Consider the following 23,573-nt stretch of genomic DNA (forward strand, 5'->3'; position numbering starts at 1 on the left):
AAACTGAAGAACAAAAAAAGGAATACATGATATGGATTAATAGTAATAAGGTGTAAGGCGTACAGAAAAATGAAACGAAAGCTTAAGAGATAACCAAAACAATGATAATAAATAACAAGGAAGGCCTAAAACAACAGAGAAATAAAGTGCAATCAGATAACATTAAAAAAAGTATCAACCTATGAATACCTAGGTAGGGAGTATAATAACTCACGACGGGAAAATAGACGCTGAAATTGCAAACGAAGGAAACAAATCGACACGAATATTTTATACCTTAAATAAACCCATACTAGGACATAAATACATACAAATGGAAGTGAAAAGGAAGATGCATAATACAATAACAAGACCAGTAATAACCTATGCAAGGCGAAAATTGGACAATACAGAAGAAACATGAGTCAAAAATAGAAGCAATGGAGATGAAACACTTAAGAATGATTGCAGGAAAATGGGGTAGAATAAGAAATGAAGAAGAGAAATAGAGCCAATATTATATCACATCCAAAATAAACAACTGGAATGGTATGAACATATCATAAGAATGAAACCAGAAAGGATGGCCAGGAAAATTCTGGAAATGGGAAACACAACAAAAAGGAGAAGAGGACATCCCCGAAAGAATTGGAGGGATCAAATAGAGGATATAGTACATGTACGAGGCAAAACGAAAGAAGAAATGAAAAGCCTAGCCAAAAACAGAAAAGCATAGAAAAATGGGTGAAAGAAACAACGGACCATAATCCGACACCATAATAGGCATAAGGAAAAAAGACAAGAAGAATAGATAAACTGAACGAACATTCATTAAAAATTCTTGTTTTATGTAAATTCTATCTATAAAATTTACATTTATATTGAATTTAAATATATGGATTTATTGATACTTTTTAAAAAAAAAAGAAGTTTGATAAAGAAACAACAGTTCAGAATAATTATAATTATTTTATTTGTTCTTAAAAATATTACAAAACTAAAATAAAAATAATACAAATCAAAATAAAATATACAAAACTACAACCACCCATTTAATATGAATATGCCTTTGGCCGCCCTTTAATGGTAAATTAATTTACAAATGCTTGCATGTAAGATCAATGTAAAATTAGTATGGCAGAGGATCACCAGGAAATAATACGAAATTAAATAGCATTTCAACTTATTTTTGTAACTCTACACAGAAAGCAAACATTTTGTTTTTATTTTAACTAAAAATTTGGTTTAATAGTAAAGTTTTTATTATTATTTTGTGTATCTGATGAAACGCACTTTTTAATACTTAAAAACTTAAGTAACATCAATTTTTTGGTGGTTTCGGTCTACCTGGGGTAAAAACTGAACATACTTTTTTATGAGAAAATGGTGGAGAGTCTAAATTTGGGATTTAATATTGAAACAATGAAAAAGTGAAGCTGAAAGTTTCAAAATTTTATGTCTATTTTGTATAACAAAGTATAATAATATGTCCTTAGACTACTCGTTAAACATGTCTTACACAAACATATGGCAAATATCATCAAAAGCTAAACGAGTTAAAAATATTTACTATAACTTTTTTCTACTCCCGCAAGAAGTAAATTTAATGTTGTTCATTATAAAAATAAGATATTTATATTTTTAATTAAAAATATATGTTTTAATACTAGGTAATACATACAATACTGGAAGTATAACATTTAAAATGAAAATAAACCAATAATTTTATTGCATCTATAAGTAAGCGTCCTATGATGGCCACATCTACACTAAATTTAAAATTAAGATGCAGTAGAAATAAACAAACCAAGACAAGTTAAATGCTACTATTAGGAGCACTCCCGAATCATAATTCACAATGTACAAACTTTGGAAATCATGATTTGGGATTTACAATGTATATACATTGTAAATTATGATTCGGGAGTGTTTATAGTAGCATTTAATGTGTCTTGGTTTGTTTATTTCTACTGCATCTTGATTTTAGTATAGTATATTTCTATAAATATTTAGGTAAATTTAAATACCAAAACAAAATATAATATGTATAGTTATAATAATATATGTTATTCAGTGGTAATATATATTACTACTGAATGTAAAAAATATTTAAGTACAGTAAAAACTATTAAAACTCTATTTTGTCTATTTTGTGAAAAGTTACTATTCACAAAGTTTATTTAGCAATAATGTATCAAACCCGGTATTACCACATCTGCGAAAGACAGTACCTCCGTAGACTAGAGTAGGTTTGTGACTATGGCCAGTAATGTAGACACAATGAAATTCCAGGTTAATGTATGTAAGTGTAAATAATATGAAATGGAGATTTATTGAAGTTATACTTCTTTACGGGCGTAATGACGGTGAAATTTTATATGGTAATACCTAGCGACCGGGCGCATGCGCATTATAACTTTGTGCTCATTGGATGTTCAAATGACATGACAAAAATTATATATGTATGCTTGTTGCGTTTTAAAATTTGTAGGAAGAGAAACAACAAACAAAAAGTTAGTCAATGGTTATACTGCCTTTTTAAATAGTTTTCATATTATATTTTTGGACTTATTTACATAGAAGAGATGATTGTTGCATGCCAATGTGAAAGCTCATCAAACTGTGACTAGTATGAGTGCCGCAGATCTCGCTTATTCAAAGCTAAAGAATCTTTCACTGGTAAGTGTTTTATAAATAGTTAATCAAATTTTGTTATGATATTTGAACATAGCCACTTTGCACGACGCAAGTGATTGCGAAATTTATTAGTCGTTATACGGGCTCCGATACCTACCTTGAACCTACCAAAATACATAAGTAGTATGTAATACTTTTATTTACATAATTTGATTACCATCAAAATTTCTATCAATATTCACCTAATATATTGTTTTCTTACTCTATGTTTTGTTGTATTTTTTCAATTCTAAATCATTTCAATTCAAAATCAAAATAATTTGATTTATATAGTTTAGCTCTCCAGGCCTAGAAGGCCCATGGCTATAATTTGATTTACATAAGTTAAAAATGTCAAAAGGTTAATCTGTTAAGTTAGACGATCTTCGCACATAATGACAAGCTGTCTCTGTGGCGAAGTTTTAATGCGAGTGAATCCCAATACAACGCAAATACCAGCCGCGTGGTAAGTTGGTTCGAATCCCAATAGAAACTTTCATTTTTTTATTTTTTTTTATACATTTTATGATTGTAAGTATATTTATTATATAATATTATTTTCAGAAAATACGTATTTAGTTAAAAATTTTCCGACAATTAATGTTCAGAAATCATTTGTGGCATTTTTAATGTGTTTGTGTGTGTTTTATAATTTTATTATTTTAATTTTTGGCACTGTTTTAATAAAAATGTTTGAGAAGTAGTAAGCATAAATTAATTTAATATTTAAATAAAATATAAATAAAAAGTATATTAATTTCGTTTATAATCATATAATCATATAATAGAAGTATAACTTCTTACGTGCGTACAAAGTACACACACATTCTTTTTTTATTTTTATAACAATACAATAATTTCGATGGTTAAACAGATTAGGTTAATCTTCATTGTACAGATCTATTTATTCTTACGAGATCTTTCCTTAGAACACTTAGAAATCAAATGCACATTGTTTCTCACTGGCCCTGGGAATAAAAATTATGGTTACTATTGATTTGTACACCAAGTTACTTCAGGCAGGTAATATTTATATTAACCATATACTTTGTTTCTATAAATGTTTAGATCAATTAAAAATGGTCTTCATTTGCCAATCTGTTAACATTTTTTCAACTCATGTACTGAATGTTCCATTAATTTCACATTTTCCCTAAAACAATATCAATGTAAAATCAAAAATATTAAAAAAAAATATTTTTTTTTTAATAAGAGCCGAAAATTGCAATTCAAGGGACTGGACTGCGCTCCGTATTCTAATTGAAAAGTAAGATTGTTTTGCCTTCGCATTGCAACTGAATTAAAAATAAAAATTTTATTTTATTTTTATATTGGTCTTTACTCCTTCGAGTAACTAGGTCCATTTTCTGTTGGAATTTACCAGCTGAACAGACGGGGTCGTGAATTGTAAGTTTTTTGAATTCCCTCTTGTCTTCTACGCTTCAGCATCCATTTGGCTTGCAAATTTTAGAAGACTTGGAGGTGTTACCAAGGAAATGGACCAATAAGTTTTCGATTTAAAAATCTTTTAGTAATATTTTAATATTTTCTAAATATTATTAATAGTGCTATTAGGATCGAAAACTTCATCTTTCAAAAATATTCCTTTCATGATTGCATTTATTTTTGGAACTTTACATACTGTAGCGGTTATCAGTGTAATTACTTCTAATTACAATAAAACTAGCGGTTCGTAATTTATATACGACTTTATTTTTTATTTATACAAGTTTACTTTACAAACTTTAGCTTAAGACTAACTCTATTTACAAATATGTCCTATTTATATATGCGATACAGATATTCCAGAAATATCTATATATCTCCAGCTATGTCCATGTGACCGCTTGCACGTCATCGGCGCTGCATCGGCGTATCTCGAAACATCGATAGTGTTCTGTCTGTCCCGAGACGGGAGCTGGTATACGAGGGTAGGTCAATAATTATTTTGTTACACTGCTCCCCTCTTAAGATCTGAGCGTCCCGATCAGCAACTCTAGATGGCCCAGGATGGCGGAATCTACAGGATTCTCCAGCTCTGCATACACCCCTAGAAAAGAAGTAACAGTCTACTGTCTTTGAAGGGTATGACATCTTCGGGTTCATGCAACACACAGTAATCCGTACGCCAGTTTCTCTGAAGATCACTTCCAGCATGCTTCTCACAATCTTCCAATCCAGATTTTCTACTGCATGGCCAATTTTTGGTAAAGCCAAATCTTTGATGTCATAATTACAGACCATTTTCTTCAAATTAGTTAGAGCACGCCATATGTTCTCGTAGCTTGGCGTGTCCGTATAAGACTTCCTGGTCACTATATACAGCAAAGATCGAGGACCATCTTCCAATCGCAATACTCTTCCAATTTTAGGTTGTTGATTCCTTAACTCGTCCAGGCGGCCGAACTTTCTATTGAATACGGACGAGATTCCTTTAGTCATCTCGAGGTCTTGTGCAACACAGTGGGCTAGAGAGACGTTTTCTGGAACACCAAACAGATTTTGCTGAACTTCTGTGGTCACGCCGAATCTAGCACTCTTTCTTTCTGCGTAATTTGACATAAATTGATTAAAACTTGGCTGTGCGACATCTTTCATCTCCTGTTGGAGGACTCGTGCTTCTTCTGTTTCATTTGAGCCAGCATATGGTGCAAGACGATTTATGTGAATAACTTTTGGTTTACCGTTTGGCAACTTCTTAATTCTATATATTACGTCATTTATTTTCTTCTTAACTTCATACGGACCTTCCCATTGTCTTTGCAGTTTAGGACACAAGCCTCGACGACGTTGCGGATTATAAAGCCAGACAAGATCACCTACTTCGAAGCTTTCATTCTTGCATCGAGAATCATATTGATCTTTCATTCTGTCACTGGCTATCTGGATGTGTTGTCGGGCAAGTTCATGAATGTTGTTCATTCGTAATTTCAGGCGGTCAACGTAGTCTTCGCCTGCAACATGTTCCTCGGAAGGTCCGCAGCCAAACTCTAGGTCGCAGGGCAACCGAACTTCACGACCCAACATCAGGCAGGTTGGTGTTTGACCTGTAGTTTCATTTACGGCCGAGCGGTAGGCCATCAGGAATAAATGAATGTGTTGGTCCCAATCTCGCTGATGTTCAGATACAACTTTGGACAAGTGTTTACCCATCGTTCGGTTCATCCTCTCGACCATCCCATCTGATTGAGGATGCAGGGGTGTTGTTCTGGTCTTATTGGCACCAATCAATTTACAAACGTTTTGGAAAAGAGCTGACTCAAAGTTTCGCCCTTGGTCGGAGTGGATCTCCAAGGGAACACCAAATCGGCTAAAGAATTCTTTAACAAGTACCTCTGCAACGGTAGCAGCTTCTTGATTTGGTAATGCATAGGCCTCAGTCCATTTTGTAAAATAATCCATGGCTACCAGGATGTATTTATTTCCAGCATCGGTTTCTGGAAATGGACCTGCAATGTCGATAGCTACTCTTTCCATAGGACTTCCAACATTGTACTGTCTCATGGGTGCTCTCTTTTTACCAACCGGACCATTACCGGATGCACACGGTTCACATTTTCGGCACCATCTTCTTACATCATCTTTACAGTTCACCCAATAGAACCGTTCTCGAACCTTTTGCAGAGTCTTCGTAATACCAAAGTGTCCACCTGATGTACCGTCATGCAACTGACGCAATACTTCTGACACTTTACTTTTAGGTACAATTAACTGAAGCTTAGATTCTGTACCATCATCGTTCTCAAAGGTTCTGTACAGAAGATCATCTTTTAGTACCAGGCAATTCCATTGGCTCCAGTAGGCCTTGACTTCTGGACTACATGCACTAATGTTCTGCCAACTAGGTCTCTCACCTTGCCGCATCCAATCCAATACTCTTTTTATACATGGATCATCTTCTTGGGCGTCTTGTAACTGTTGGGGCTGCCATTGCTCATTAATTACGGTGGTTCGTCTCACGGGGCAAAATCGTTCCTCTAATTTGGCACAGTGATTACAATTCGCACTGCATGGTCGTCTCGAAAGGGCATCAGCATTTGAGTGAACTCTTCCGGCCCTGTGTTCTATCTCGTAATCATATTCTTGTAATCGTTCTAACCATCTTGCCATCTGGCCCTCTGGATTACGGAATTGGATGAGCCATTTTAGAGCAGCGTGATCGGTGCGAAGAAGGAACTTTCTGCCATACAAGTATTTATGGAAATGTTCGCAAGCCTTCACTACACCCAGCAGTTCTCTTCTGGTAACGCAATAGTTTCTTTCCGGTTTCGACAGGACTTTGCTGAAATAAGCGATGACTTTTTCCTGTCCGTCCTGGATTTGGGAGAGAACAGCTCCTATAGCACTGTTGCTAGCATCGGTATCCAAAACGAATTTTCCTGCCTGTCCCGGGTAGCTTAATATCGGTGCACTGATCAGAGCCATTTGTAGTTGTTCGAAAGCTTTTTGGCACTCTTCACTCCATGTATATTCTTTGCCCTCCTCCGTCAACTTTGTTAGGGGCTTGGAGATATTGGCAAATCCTTTGACAAATCGTCGGTAATATGTACATAGGCCAAGGAAACTTCTAATTTCATGTTTATCTTTTGGTACTGGCCAATCTTTAATTGCTTCAATCTTTTCGGGATCAGCTGTTACACCATTACTCGATACAATATGTCCCAAATACTTAACTTCTCGTCGAAACATGTGACATTTCTTCGGACTTAACTTCAAGTTCGCTGCCCTCAATCGTTGAAAGACTTCTATTAGATTCTTGGCATGTTCATCAAAGGACCTTCCAACCACAATTACATCATCCAAGTAAACCAGGCATGTTTTCCATGTTAGACCTCTTAAAACTGCCTCCATTAATCTTTCAAATGTGGCAGGGGCATTACATAAACCAAACGGCATAGCCGTAAACTGCCAAAGCCCTGATCCTATCGAAAATGCGGTTTTCTCCCGATCGGCTGGCTCCATGTCTACTTGCCAATATCCACTTTTTAAATCGAGTGTGGAAAACCAACGAGAACCGGAGAGAGTATCCAATGTATCGTCTATTCTGGGCAAAGGATAACTATCTTTTTTTGTTACCGCATTGAGCTGGCGGTAGTCGATACAAAAACGCGTTGAACCATCTTTCTTCTTTACCAGAACTACTGGTGATGTCCATGGACTGTTCGATGGTTCAATTACCCCTTGTTTGTCCATATCCTTGATAATCTCTTCGGCTTCATCTCTTTTCGCAAATGGAAGTCGTCTAGGCCGTTGTCTGATTGGCTGAGCGTCTCCGGTATTTATTTTATGCGTTACTATGCTTGTTTTGCCCTTATCCTTCTTATCAATAGCAAAAACATCTTGATACTCTATCAGCATAGACCTTACTTTTTCCGTTCGTTCATAGTCAAGGTCTTGGCATCTTTCAATGATCATCTCGACAAGGTCTTTTGGATACTTTGACTTTGATGATTTCTCATTGGTATTCATAGAGCAAATTGAAGCCACGGGAACACACTGTCCGATCAAAGCTCCTCTACTTAACTTAATAGCAGTTTCCCTTAAATTCATAACTCTTACAGGGATGACATCTCGAACTTTTACCAAAGTTTTCGCCGTTAGGAACTCGACATTTTCTACATCTTCGACCATCCTTAAACTTCCCTCTCGGCAGTGTCCATCAAGCATGGTCATCAGAATTTTCTCACTATTACCGGGTATGGTTACGTCGCATGTAGTTAGTAAGCGGATGACATCTTCTTTGTCGTCGTGAAAGGGCAACTCTTCACCGTTGATCCTGAGAACTCCATTTTGAACATCCAATATTGCCCCCACTTTTCGTAGTACGTCCATCCCCAATATGAACTCGTCGGAGATCTCGGCAATTAATACTTGATGTTCAACTGTGGTCTGGCCAATGGATACTGACATATTAGCCTCGCCATATGTATTAATTAGCTCACCAGTCGCTGTTCTAAGCTTTACTGTTGCAGGTGATAATTTATTATGGTCTCGTACTACATCTGGACGTGCGATAGTTCTCGTTGCACCTGTATCCACCAAAAATGATCTACATCTATTACTGATACGACCTTCGATGTATAAGTTGTGGATTCCACCGGAGGACGTAAGGTTGACAGTTACTATGGGGGCTCTAGTTCTCGAGGTCGGCAGTTGCCCCTTGGTGTCGACCCGCTCTAGTTTTCCGACGGCTGTACGATCTTCTTACAATTACGACGAATGTGGCCTACGTCTCCACAATTCCAACATCTAGGCTCGCGTCTCTTTGGCATCTGATTACTTAATACTCTCCGTATCATTTCCTCCAGACGTTCATCGTTGTGTTCGTCACTTTCTTCAATGGTTCTTACTCTATGGCCTCGTGAAGTTTGACTAGCCGTTTCGTGTTCCAATGCAATAGCAAGTGCTTCATCTAAAACTTTCGGTCTTGCTAGTCGTAAAGCTTTCTGTAGTTCATTATCTTTCAGCCCATTGACGAAGGTATCTACTGCAATTTCTTCTAAAACGCTGTCTGGCACCTCTGGATAAGCCAACCGCACCACACGAGCCACATCTGCTTCAAATTCTTGCAGATTCTCACTTGCTCGTTGACTTCTACTTCGCAGTTGTGCTTTGTATACTTGTTGTAGATGGGCATCTCCATAGCGTTTTTCTAGACGAGTGAACAAGGTCTGGTAACAATTTTCTTGACCCTTGGGAATTGACCTTAATATATCTGCAGCATCACCTCGTAAAGCAGCAGTCAAGGAAACAGCCTTTTCTTGTTCGGTCCAATGATTGGCGGTCGCAATAGCTTCAAACTGTCTAAGATATATGGACCAAGAGGACTTTCCATCAAATGGTGGTAATTTGAATCTCATATTATGCGACGTTTCGTCTCTCGGTAGTTCATCTTTCACTAAAGGATCTAACGCTGCTGCATTAACTGATGGTTGTACTTTTGTATCGGTTATCATGCTCTCTAGTTGTTTGATCTTTTCTTCTACGGTCTCTACACTTTTCTGCATCTTATCGAATGTTCTAGAAACTTCTTCAAATTTCTCGTCATTCTGTCTACAAACGTCTTTAATTACTTGAGAAACACTTTCAAATTTCTCGTCGCTTTTTCTAGAAGTTTCATCGATCTTTTGAGAAACACTTTCAAATTTCTCGTTGTTCTGTCTACTAACTTCTTCAAGTTTCTCGTTATTCTGTCTACTAACTTCTTTAATTACTTGAGAAGTCTCGTCAAATTTTTTAGCAACATTTTCGAATTTCTCGTCGCTTTTTCTACTAGTTTCATCAATCTTTTGAGAAGTCTCGTCGATCGTTTCAGAAACAGTTTTTAATTTCGATAAGATTACTTGTTCTGCTGACTGGAAGTGGAACGTCTCTGGGTCATCTCCGTTCTTCGTGAGGACATCCTTGAGTCGTGCTTGTAGGACTATCTTGCACCCACTGCTGTCTAATTCGTACTCTTCTAATTGTTCACGGAGCTGTTTTATGGTCAGTTCTTGTAGCAACATCTTTGGTCGGCACACACGTACTTTTCAAAATGTCTAAGTCTTTCCGAATACCGAACAATCAACGCACTTCAATTATTAACGACGAATAAAGTTCAAAAGTCTTTTAAAAGTCTTTCCGAATACCGAACAATTAACGCACTCCGATTATTCTCGACGAATAAAGTTCAAAAGTCTTTTTTTTCACTTTTCATTTATTTACACTCCACACCGTTAACACCACTGTAGCGGTTATCAGTGTAATTACTTCTAATTACAATAAAACTAGCGGTTCGTAATTTATATACGACTTTATTTTTTATTTATACAAGTTTACTTTACAAACTTTAGCTTAAGACTAACTCTATTTACAAATATGTCCTATTTATATATGCGATACAGATATTCCAGAAATATCTATATATCTCCAGCTATGTCCATGTGACCGCTTGCACGTCATCGGCGCTGCATCGGCGTATCTCGAAACATCGATAGTGTTCTGTCTGTCCCGAGACGGGAGCTGGTATACGAGGGTAGGTCAATAATTATTTTGTTACAATACCTTATACTTACATTTAACAAGAGTAGAGACATGTTTACATTTTCCACTATTTTCTGCTTTACAAGAACATAACATTTGGCTAATGCTCATGCCATTTGTGAAAGATAGGGTTCCTTTAATTTCGTGGGGATTGGACCTTACTGAAGGAATAAACCATATTATATTTTGATGGTATGCTCAGAACTTTCCTCTATTTTTGCAGCCAAAATAAGATGACTAGAGTTTAAAACTTCTTGAATTTTCAGTACCCAAGAACTTCAAATATCCCACGATACTACTTAACTTCATGACTAAAAAATAGAACCAAATAGAAAATAGAACTTCAACAAAACAGATCAAAACAAAATAGAACTTTGAAAACAAAACCAAATTTGTTTTTGACAGAATGACTTGAATGACAGACGATTTGTGACGGAACGGAACAGTAAATTAGGCAACATTGTATTCCATCAGGGCGAGTTTTAACCGCAGCTTCAAAATGCTATGAAAAAAAAACAGAAAAGAACGGATAAGAAATAGAATAGTTGTAAAATTGTCTGCATGTAACTTGTAACGTGCTTATAAATAACCTAATTTAAGTTTAGTGCTTTTAATTGCATGGTTTAAACTTTAAAGAAAAGAGAAAATTTGGTTATAAAAAAAGAGATAATAATTGAACTATGAAACAGACAAGGATAGCACATAGCATGACTAAAATTACTGTGTTCTGGAAGGGTTCTGCCTCTCGAAGCATTTGTCATTCAACTTGTCAGTGCATATATGTCATATGTTTTAAATTTTGAAAAACCGTTGGCAAAGACAAAGATTATGGTATGCTAAACTTGTTTTGCTGTTGGTTTTAGTTGATGTTTTAGTTTATTAAAGTTACAATTTATTGTGATAATACAGACGTTCTGCCCCTTAATTTAAAATGTCTCAATTACAAGAGAGATTTAAAGATGAAAATAGAAAGTTAACTAATAAAATTGATTCGACATGGGTTGAAATTAATGAAGTAAGTTGTTTTTTACAATGTTTAAAAAAGTTTAGGATTAAAGTAAAAACTTAGGATGTAAGATGGTATGTAATTTTTTGGTAATTAACTAATGTTGGGCGTTTCGATTTCCACTCCGGAAATCGTTCTCAAAAAAGATTATTCATAAAAATTCTGGGAAGATGCCATACATCTTCCCAGAATTTTTAGTGGGAAAAACAAAACGTTTTTGCCTTCGAATATGCAGGCATCTAAAGCCTATAGAGTAGAGCAATGTATTCAACTAATTTTGCATTTCTAAAAGAAGCAACTCAATGTTTACATATGTGTCAAACACACAAATCAGTGATCCTGATCCTGTAATCATCAATGCATAGGACAAACGTCAATGGAATCAAGCTCAGTAACCTGCGGTATGCAGATGATACAATAGTGTTTTCCAATACCATAGAAGGGCTGCAAAACTTAATGAACAAAATAACGGAAACAAGTAGAACATATGGACTAGATATAAACACCAGCAAAACCAAGCTAATGATCATCAGCTAGCAAAACATAACTAGAGCAAATCTGTATGTGAACCAAATGAGAATTGAATGCACATATTGTAAAAATAATGGACTCAAGCTCAACGTAACAAAAACACATTTTATGCGTTTCTTATCAAAAAACCTAACTCCAAATTCCGACTTTTATTTACATGTGGATGGCAAATCAGTAGAAAGTTATACTACAACGAAATTTTTGGGGGTAACCCTAGATCAGCGGTTCTCAACCTTTTTTACTCAGCGACGCACTAACATACTCCTTACAGATTCGCGACACCCTTATATGTACAAATTTTTGCTAGTGATAGGTAAGTACAGTAAACAAGATCTCCCGCTTTGCGCAACTATTCATAAGGCAAGTTATTTCGGTTACGTTTTAAAAACAGTTAGAGAGGAAACAATTACAGATTGGCACTTTATTGATTGGTATAACATGGTATATATCTAATAGTTAAAAAAATGGTTGAATGCATGATTGGTATATTATAACAAGTAAAAAAATATAAATAAAAATATTGGAATCGTAAATCTTGCGACACACCTGATAGGTTCGTCCGGCACACCAGTGTGTCTCGCCATGGTGGTTGAGAACCGCTGCCCTAGATCATAAACTTACATGGGAAACTCACGTGAATCATGTATCAGCAAAGTTAAGTACATGTAGCTATATAATGCGTAATTTAAGAGAAACTGTCTCATTTGATATATTGCGAATGATTTACTTTAGTTTAGTCCAGTCTGTACTTCAGTATGGCTTAATATTTTGGGGTTGCTCATCTCATTTTGAACGGGCATTTATAGCTCAAAAGAAAGTTTTAAGAAGTGTGTATGGCGTTCCATTTTCGGATAGTTGCAAGCCACTATTTAAGAAGTCTAATATTTTAACACTACCTAGCCTTTTAATTTTCCAATTAATATTGCACATTGAGGAAAACAAGCTTAAGTTTGACAGAAATGAGGACATTCACTCACATGATACTAGAGGTAAATCAAATTTTCGACAACCTTTTTCTAGATTAGGTGTATCCCAACATGCACCTGAATATATTGGAATAAAATGTTACAATAAAATAGTCAATATATTAACTCTCAGTAATTCTTTACATAAAGGTTTTCGCCAAACTTTGTATTCATTTTTAATGGACAACACATTCTACAGTATTGATGGATTTTTAAATTTTTAACATATTTGCAACAACAGTTCTAAATTTTTATTTGTAACTTTTATTTCTTATTTATTTTATGGTAATCATTGTTTTATTTTAATCATATGTATTTTTACTATATATTGTACTCTGTTGGACTAAAACTTTGACTAGTCCGATATGATTTATACATTTTTTGTAAGAATTGTGTAAACTTTGTGGATGAATAAATTCTATCTATCTAATGTGTCTCACAATATAACTACTTGGGAACTATAATCAATGAGTCGTGGGACAATACTCAAAGAGATTAGATGCCGCATCGGAAAGGCAAAAAGTGTATTCTTGACTATGAGCTCTGTGTTCAAGAGCCATGACCTCACACTAAAAACAAAAATACGGCTCCTTAAATGTTACGTGTACTCAGTGCTTCTACACGGAGTAGAAATGTGGACATTGAAGGCAGAAACTCTATCGAAACTTCAGGCTTTTGAGCTATGGTTGTACAGAAGGATCCTGAAGATACCATGGACAGACAAAGTCACCAAAGTAGAAGTACTACGGAGGATGAACACTACAGCAGATTTAGTCAACATCGTGAAAGGCCGTAAAGCTGCAGTACTTGGGACATATCGACACCCACATCGAACAAAGTTGTAACTCATTTTTAGCGATTTTACAGGAAAGACAAAAAACGAAAACATGAATTTTTAAAAATCTGTAGCAAAATGATTAGACTTTTACACTAATGCGATATGATATTTATAACATAATAAGGGATTACTGTGAGACTTATATTTTGTAATTTTATTAAGTAACTATTGAAAATCTTGAGTTTGATTGAGATTAAACATGATTCTTTGTAGAAAAAGGTTGTAACTCGCCTAACAACCATTTTACACTTTCTGTGTTAATTATTTTACCTGTTTTACTATTAAAAGGTTGTATGTTTTAAGTTATTGGCAATATAGATAGAAGAAAATTAGTTTTTATGGTATACAGAGTGATTGATTAGTAGGGTAAAGCTCAATAGCTCCGCTATAGTAATAGATAGCAATAAAAGTTAATAACAAAAATGTTAGCCACCTTTGAGCTTCACATTACAAAATTAGTTCGAATGTTACAAGGTGTTCGATAACACAGTGGCAGACCTAACTTATGTTTTTTTAAATGGAACACCCTATATTTTATTTTATATTCGAAATCTTGTTAAATTCTCCATCACAAAAATATAAAGGTTTGTAATGTTATACAGGATATTTACAAAGTTATAACCAATTTTGTATGAAAATTGTAACAAGTTCAACTCCCTGTATAAATAAAAATAAGCACAACAGCAATGGTTTATTAATGCCATATTTTTTATTTATTGTCAAAATTTTTAAAAATTATTGATATTGCTAATTTTCTTTATATCAAATACAGGGCGAGTCAAAACGCAAGTACATTATTTTCTCAGTAATGTTAAATGGAACACCCTGTATTTTATATCATTATTGAAAAGTAACATTAACATACTTAATTTTTATATAACATTCACTATGCCCAAATTTATTAGTTTTCGAGATATTTTCATTTTTCAGAGCAAATTATTTTAGGTGTTTAAATTTATCTAAATTTTAAGTAAGCCATGACTGAATTGACAATTGAAGATTACTGATTATCAATCCGGTAATCAATGTAACACTGTAGCAAATAAAGAAATAAAAATAATTTATTAGTAATACAGTCATACCCGCTTATTAGAGTACCGGTTATAGGAATATCCCGGTTTAAGGAATAGAAATTTGAGGTCCCGCAACGTTTCTATTTACTCCTTAATAAATTTATCCGCTTATAGGAATACGTTTTAATGAATTAATATTGCTTAATCGAATATTATTCAAGTGGAGGAACAACTTTTTATTCATGTTTTTCAAAAAAATTAAAATTATGTCTGGTTTATTATATGTTTCAGAAATAAATACTTTATTAGGCACCAGTTAGACCCTTTTACCAAATACAACAGGCCATAAAATACCTACTTTTACTTGTCTCACAAAACTTGTAAAAATTTCTATTGGGACCCACCTCATTACAGTTATAAATTTTATTGGTTAATGGTTTATTGACTTCCACAGTACAATGGCAGACAAGAATAGAAATGTTCACTTTTATTGATAACCGCCCTGTCCATAAACCCATAAACCCAACATGAGTTTGAATATTTTAACAATCCTTTGCCTGCCAATTCATCAAAACACAGAATTCCACAAAATAAAGGACCAATATTTTTAAGAGTTGTTTCTTTTGACCATAATTTATCCCTTTTCGAAGATACTGAAGATTTATAACAAAACAATGAAACCACCCAACTCAATATTAAAGCAAAAAATGAGGCAAAAGATGAAGATTTTTTCCGTTTTGTGGATATTTCATCCAATTTGGCAAGTCCTAACCTTTGTAATATTATAAGAAGATTTCTGGAGGGCCAATTCAATGTAATTTTTTCTAATTTGTATAACTTAAAGATTTTTCAAAAAAAAATGAGAAGTAATTTTGGCGTATGCATTTTAAATAAGATAATATATACATGTTTACATATTGCACACATTTCATGCATATTAATGGATTTATGCACAGAAAATGTAATTTGGTTTTTTAATAAAATAAGTTACACTGCTGTATCATTGACATAAAAGGACCTAAAACCATATAAACATAATGTAGATGTAGGTACATACATAGTATGTACAATTATTATGTAGGTCTATTCAGTAGGTACACTTATTTCTACCAGCCATCAATGATCGGGTATTAGAATATCCCGGTTATAGGAATATTTTTGCTTGGCACGAAGGCTATTCCAATAAGCGGGTTGGACTGTACATTTTACAAACAAAAACACAACCACTACATGCAACATTTTTGAAACAATTAAAAACTATCTTTTTATGTAAATGCAACAAATAAACAAAGAAAATTAGTAATAAATTTTACAAAAAAACACAAAATACAATATTTTGTGAAGACAATTAAACACTACTTTTGTATGTAAATGTAACAATGTAACAAATAAAGAACGAAACATAATTTATCAGTAATACATTTTGCAAAAAAACATGTTTGAAAAAATTAGAAGCTACTTTTAATAAAATATTTTTAATATTTAATTACATACGGTGTTCAAAATTATCTCCTAACACATTTATGTACGCCTAAAAACGATCATTGAATGAGCTACTTACTCTACGGAGCATTTGTAAATTACCACATCGAAATACACTTTGTATTCTATTTTTCATCCCATCCCTTGTTGTTGGAGGTATTTTATAAACTTCATTATTAACATAACCACAAAAAAATCAGTCCAGTTTATTAAATTCTGGTGATTTGGGTGGCCACGCTACTGGTCCATTGAAAAATGAAAATTTATTTATTTATTTATTTATTTATTTATTTATCTCGAAAATATACTGAAAACTAATAAATTTAGACATAGGGAATGTTATCTAAAAATTAAAGTACGGTAATGGTACTTTTCAATAGTGATATAAAATACAGGGTGTTCCATTTAAAATTACTGAGAAAATAATGTACTTGCGTTTTGACTCACCCTGTATTTGATATAAAGAAAATTAGCAATATCGACCATTCCTGAAAAATTTGACAATACGTTAAAAAATATGGCATTAATAAACCATTGTTGTTTTGCTTATTTTTTTTTATACAGGGAGTTGAACTTGTTACGATTTTCATATAAAATTGGTTATAACTTTGTAAATACCCTGTATAACATAATAAACCTTTATATTTTTGTGATGAAGAAGTTAACAGGATTTCGAATTTAAAATAAAATATAGGGTGTTCCATTTAAAAAAACATAAGTTTGGTCTGCCACTGTGTTATGGAACACCCTGTAACATTCTAATTTTGTAATGTGAAGCTGAAAGGTGGCTAAAATTTTTGTTACTAACTTTTATTGCTATCTATTACTATACGCTCTGAGCTTCGCTGGTGGCGCTCCTAGCGGATTACTGGAACTATCTTTCACCGGTAATTTTTAAATTTATTATTTAATTGTTATCGCTTAACATTTACAACGCAAAAAATTAATCAAATTGTAATCGATTTTTTTAAGATTTTGCTAACCATTTTGACGTTCTATTGATAAAATATGAATTTCTTACTTCGGATACTTTCACAATTATCGTGTAGATGGCGCTAAGATTTTTAGATTAAATTATAATTACATATTATGGAACATTAAAAAAACTTAAATTCAGTATTTAAAACGTAAGTATATTTAAGGTAAAAATATATACCACAGCTTTGACCAACTAATATTTTTTATAATTAATGTTTTTAATTTTAATTTTACATTAATCACTTTGACATTTATGTCAAATTTCCGGTAAATGTTTACAGACTTGCCACTACTGGCGCTCGAGAATTTGTAAATATCCCCTCTACGTACGAGCTCACAGCGGATAGCGGAGATATTGAGCTTTACCCTACTAATCAATCACCCTGTATTTAAACAAAATATCAACTCAGTTTTCACAATAATTTTAATTGGAAATTATAAATTTTACAATAATAACAATATTCTATCACTATGCTTAGTATAAAATATCTCAAATTTTTCTCATTTTTATGGCGTATCTGGAAATACATATTTAATTTTAGACCGTTTTACTTTACCTATTACTTTACTCCTTTACTATTAATATCTACTTCAAAATTAACATGTGTGTCCTTAAAATAGGTTAAGATGCAGACTTTGCTTCTGATTTATTTCAGCTACGGATTAAGGCTTGCCTGATGCTTTGGCACATCGTATCATGGTTATCCATTGGTTTGGAGCATATATGACTTAATGTTTTTTCCGTTTTTCTATAAGGGCATGCATTGAATCACACTTGTCTTGCAATAATTGTGCTATTTCAAAAAATATATGTGTAATGTTAATATTAAGCTTTTTCGCTACATAGAAGTATGTAGCAAAAACTATTCTATAGGTATATATTTTGTCTACCTCAACTATCAAAAAGAAAAAAAGTCTGTAAATCCTTTTTTATTTTCATTTCGATAAATTGACTGATGAGATGCACCATATGTATGTTTGATTACTTTATAAATTTTTATAAATTAAAAGAAGCATACATAATTCAGTAACTGAAGTAAAGTACTAGTTCCTATAATTTATTAATTATTTATTATTGTTACTAATTTAATTTTGTTGGTTTTTATTGTTGTCATTGTTGTCATTTTTATTATCTTTTGTTATTTGTTATATTAGGTTAAAATTGGTTATCTTTACTGTTTACCATAATATTTCATTTTTTTTATACATTTTTTTGTAAATTGGCTCTGCCGTTTATTGAATAAAATAAATAAATAAATTAATTAAACATACGTGTAACAAAGTTGTACCTCATTTAAAAAAACCTTGTTAATCTTCAAGTATAAAGAAAGTAAATATTTAACATAGGTAGTATCCAGTGTTACTGCCTTTTTCACGCTAAAATAGCACACGTAAGTTAAAATACACCTTTTTCAATGGAGTATTAGCCAAACTATTGATAATTAAACTATGTCATTTATATTGATGTGTGCGCAATTTTTTGATGAATTCACCTGTGTTGAAATCTGAAAATAGATCTAACTTGTTTGACGGGGGTGTTGATATAATGAGAAATGAAGGCAGATACGAGCTACTCCAATGCATTTTACAAGGCAAAATTGAAGGAAAAAGGGTCACAGGACGATGAAGAATATCCTGGCTTGCCAACCTGAGAGCATGGTATAGAAAGACCTCAACACAACTATCCCGTATAGCAACCAACAAAGTCATCATAGCCAATGATCGCCAACATTCTGAACGGACAGGCCCCCTAAGAAGAAGATAGGACAAACGAATCGTAATATGTGATGAACAAACTGTTAACAGAGTATATAGCCAAATGCAGAACAAATCATTGGTCATTAGTATTAATTACAATATGGTTGATGTTGCAGCGACACTACAGCCCGAAAGAGTTCAGTTGAGCTGCATTCAAACCATTCTCTGATATTTCTCAGCCAGGCCATTTTTCTTCTACCTACGCACCTTCCTTGAATCTTTCCCTGTATTATTAATTTTAGGAGCTTATATCTGTCACCACGTGTTATAATATGACCCAAGTATTGCAGGTTTCTTATTTTGATTGAATCCAGTATCTCCCTGCTGTTCTCTATTCTTCTTAGTACTTCTTCATTGGTTACTCTAACTGTCCAAGAGATTCTCAGCATTCTTCGATATGACCACATTTCAAATGCTTCCAACCAATTGAGACATTGTTTATTAAGAGTCCCTGTCTCCACACCATACAAAAGAACAGAAAATACATAACATTTTAGTACATGTTTTCTAAGATTTAAGCTGAGGTCTCCACTACATAATATTTGCTTCGTATTATTGAATGCACTTCTAGCCTTTTCTGTTCTAACTCTGATTTCTTTGGTATAATCGTATATTTCAGTCATGTTTGTCCCTAAATAGTTATAATGCTGAACTCGCTCTATTGTCTTATTATTTACATGTAGATTGATGTTTCTAATATTTTTCTTTGATATAACCATGAATTTTGTTTTCTTTATGTTTAGTGACAGACCAAATTCTTCGCTCGTTGCAACAACCTTATCTAAAATTCTTTGTAGATCTTACAAAACAGTTATGTATTCCTGCTATAGAAAGTTGTATTACCATTTTAACGGTGGTTGCAAAACCTATAAATAATTCTATGGAAAAGCTTCTTGGCCGGCACATTATCCAATCAGTTGACAGAGATGTGCCATCTCATGATGATTCTGGGTGTATTACCGTGGTTGTTTGTTGTACTGTGCTTAGAAAGTTTCACCAAAGACAACATAAAACAAGAAATCTGTGTTATGTATGTAGAAAACCGGTTTATAATGAACAATCTATCCCAACTAAGAACATTAACTTAACACGTTAATCGCCACGCAGCATTCACAGTACGCTGCACTAAAAAATTAGTTTCTGTGGCACAGCAGTTATGCCTATGCCGCATGTTGTTCCAATGTATTTTGTTGCGTGACATTTCTATCATACTGCAGTTGCTATACAGTTATGGGACATATATGGGAGTAATAATTATGTGGACTGACAGACCCAAGTCGCTTACTTCCCCGGAATTTCAAGTTTCAATTACCAAAAAACTCAATATATCGCCGGTCCGGAAGAAGAATGACGTAACTGCAAAAAGCAAGTTTCTTCAGGAGAGCAGAAAAACAATTTTTAAATATTTAAAATAGGGATTAAATAAAGAGTAATCATTCAAGAGCATCGCTATGGCATTTAATCTTACAAAGATGGCTTTTATTTTCATCCCTATTGGTTCGAATTTCATTATCTTAATTTAAGATAATCTTCATCTTAAAATTTTTAAATATTTAAAATAGTGATTAAATGAAGAGTCATCGTCCAGGAGCATCGGTATGACAGTGATGGCTTTTATTTTCGTCCCAGTTGGTTCGAATTGCATTATCATAGTTTAATCCCCCCATTTTCAACCCTTTCTACTACGGTTACGTCATTCTCCATCTTAAAATTTTTCTGTACAAAAAAACTATTTTTAAATATTTAGTATGGCAGTTATTCTTACAATGATGTGCTTTATTTTCATCCCTATTGGTTGGAATTTCAATATCTTGATTTAATTCCCTCATTTTCAACCCTATCTACAGTTGCGTCATTGTGCATTTAAAAAAAGGTCTAAAATAGAGCATATTTCAATAACGACGCAACTACCCTGTGGTGGCTCAGCACATAGTAACAGGTCTGTCGTTTTTGAATCATGTTTATACAGGGTATTTTAGAAGTTTATTACCCAATAAACGGGTATTGAAAAAATTTGCCGTTACGTCATTCTTCTTCCGGGCCGGCGATATGTGGAAAGGTTACTTTTATTCGTATATCGTAAGAACATTGTATATGCTTTTGAAGTTTGTTTATTATAAACATGCCACAAGGAAATAGCTTCAGAACAACATTTGTTTATTAGAAAAAACTAAACACATTAAAATTTGTAGAACTATATTTTGTTGGCAGAATGGGTCACAAAGAAGCAGGAAACACAGTAATGTTTATTGCACGCTATTACTTCACTAGGTAGAAAATCATCTTTAGAGTTTTCGTCCCATAAATTGCTTTCGTTGCATTCATCATCGAATAACATCATGTCTATAGTAAAAGCCAGAGTTAGAATGCAGTGTTAGTCTTACGGCGCACATGGATGCCGTTCATGTCGGCACAGTGGTAGGTGCGTGTATACAACCGTAGGCAATAGGGAACTTGCATAAATTTTTAAATATTAAAATGATATTAAAACACATAAGGTAACATGATCTTAAAACGCTTGCATGCGAAAAAACGAATATTTTTAACCCGTACGATAATTACGACGCTTTGAAAATGCTATAAAATTCAAATATCTTAGGAGGCTCTTGAACGTCCTTCTATTGGTCCGACGTCACGGGCCACGCTCAACCGGGCTAGCAGTCGGAAACAACGCGATTAGGGTAGGTATCACGGGTATATTACATTTTAATCGTCTTCAATGGAAAATTCCTAGGTATTATTTATGTTCATCTTATATATTGTAATAAGTAGTTCCCCAATCAGCTTAGTCTTAAACTGAAATTGATATATAACAACCGTTTATAACAATAGATTGGTACCATTATATTATAGTATACGGTTTACCCCGTGGGTTTGATCTACCTACCTCTAATCGAAGGATTTCGTATATCCTGGAAAAGATTACGGTGTAATTTGCATTATAATAAAGATTATATTTTATTGTAATGTTTATTAGTACCTACTGGAGCCTTTCATTATTGTGTTCAAAGCCTTCTGAGAAAAGATTATGGTGATTAGCAGACGTACCGATAGAACGTGTACATAGCCAACAAAATCCTTCTTTACAAAGTTAATAATACGCATAAATAAGAAGAATCATTATTGTAATTTTACAAGTTAATATCTTTATCATCTCAGCTTATACTTACACTGCATCCCTCGGTAGACCGCAAGCTATAGTAGAAACCCCACTGTAGACCGCATACTATAGTAGCACCAATACTTTTTAGTTACTCTTACTTTTATTACTAAAAGTTTTGTTAAGTAATTTCATAAAAAAGAACTTTTTGATGCATGTCAACAGAGATAAAATGTTAATATTTTGCCTGTCACAGAAAAAATCATTTTTGCCACAGAGTAAAACAAGATATTTCAACTATAATATTTATCTATGGGCAAACTGCATTAAATGTAATAGCCCACCGAACGGGCAAACGATACGAGTGGCCTGTGACGTCAGACCCCAGCTCTCGCTTTTGAAGTTGTTTGAAACTGAAATTTTAGGCGCGGAACTTTGATTACATGTTGTACGTACGCTATTTATTGTTAAGACGTAATATTTTGAATATAACATTTTAAGACATAAATTAACAATTTTATGCAAACAAATTTTTTAGTGCAAGTTCCCTATTGTTGTGTGCGCGTATATTCCAGTGCTATGCTTCTTAAATCCGGTCCTAATGCACCGCTCGGGCAAACCGGCAACGTGGTCGGCCGTTTTCAGGTAAGAAATACATTGCCCTATGCACTGTATTCTAACTTTCAACTCTCTATACCTACAACTATAATAAACTGCACTCGCCGAAGGTACGATTACAAATGATCAAACAGTGTAAAATGAAACACGCAAATCCACGAATATACAGGTTGTAACAGCAAAGTGCAGCACTAGTTGCATGCGGCATGGCCAGAGTCAACAAAAATATTTCTTTAGGTTCTGCGGCACTTAGTTGTGCCGCAAAAAAAAACAATAAAAAAATGTTTTCTTTGGTAAAATAACACTGCAACTTTTCTGAAATATACAGGGTGTCCAGAAACTCTACCGACAAACGAATACAGGAGATTCCTCAGATAATTTTAAGACAATTTAACCCAATTCACTTAGTCCAAAAATGCTTCCTAATGGAGCTAAAGCTATTTGAAGATGGCGTATGGTAATTAGTTTTTCTTAAATACCTCCGGAACGCTTCTATCTAGAAAAACAAAAATTGGTATGCGTATTTATCTTCCAGAGATAAATCGATTCCATCCATTGCAAATTTCTAGTACTGGTCATAGGCGTCCGTTTTGGGTAGGCAACGGTT

The 23,573-nt window shown here is 33.8% G+C and overlaps 1 protein-coding gene across 2 annotated transcripts in view; it reads left to right on the forward strand.

Annotated features, from left to right (window-relative positions):
• Positions 1–11,142: 11,142 nt before the first annotated feature.
• LOC114332263 (histone-lysine N-methyltransferase, H3 lysine-79 specific) overlaps positions 11,143–23,573 on the forward strand; it is a 76,351-nt gene continuing 63,920 nt past the window's right edge. Inside the window, exon 1 of one of the 2 annotated variants that reach the window (XM_028282027.2) lies at positions 11,143–11,508. In XM_028282027.2, coding sequence (XP_028137828.1) covers positions 11,458–11,508 — 51 coding nt within the window. In that variant the 5' untranslated portion in view covers positions 11,143–11,457. Of the gene's footprint in view, positions 11,693–23,573 lie in introns of both variants that reach the window. The other variant, XM_028282026.2, reaches the window with a different exon arrangement.

The sequence above is a fragment of the Diabrotica virgifera genome, chromosome 4 (assembly GCF_917563875.1).
Source record: "Diabrotica virgifera virgifera chromosome 4, PGI_DIABVI_V3a".
Classification (NCBI taxonomy): Eukaryota; Metazoa; Arthropoda; class Insecta; order Coleoptera; family Chrysomelidae; genus Diabrotica; species Diabrotica virgifera.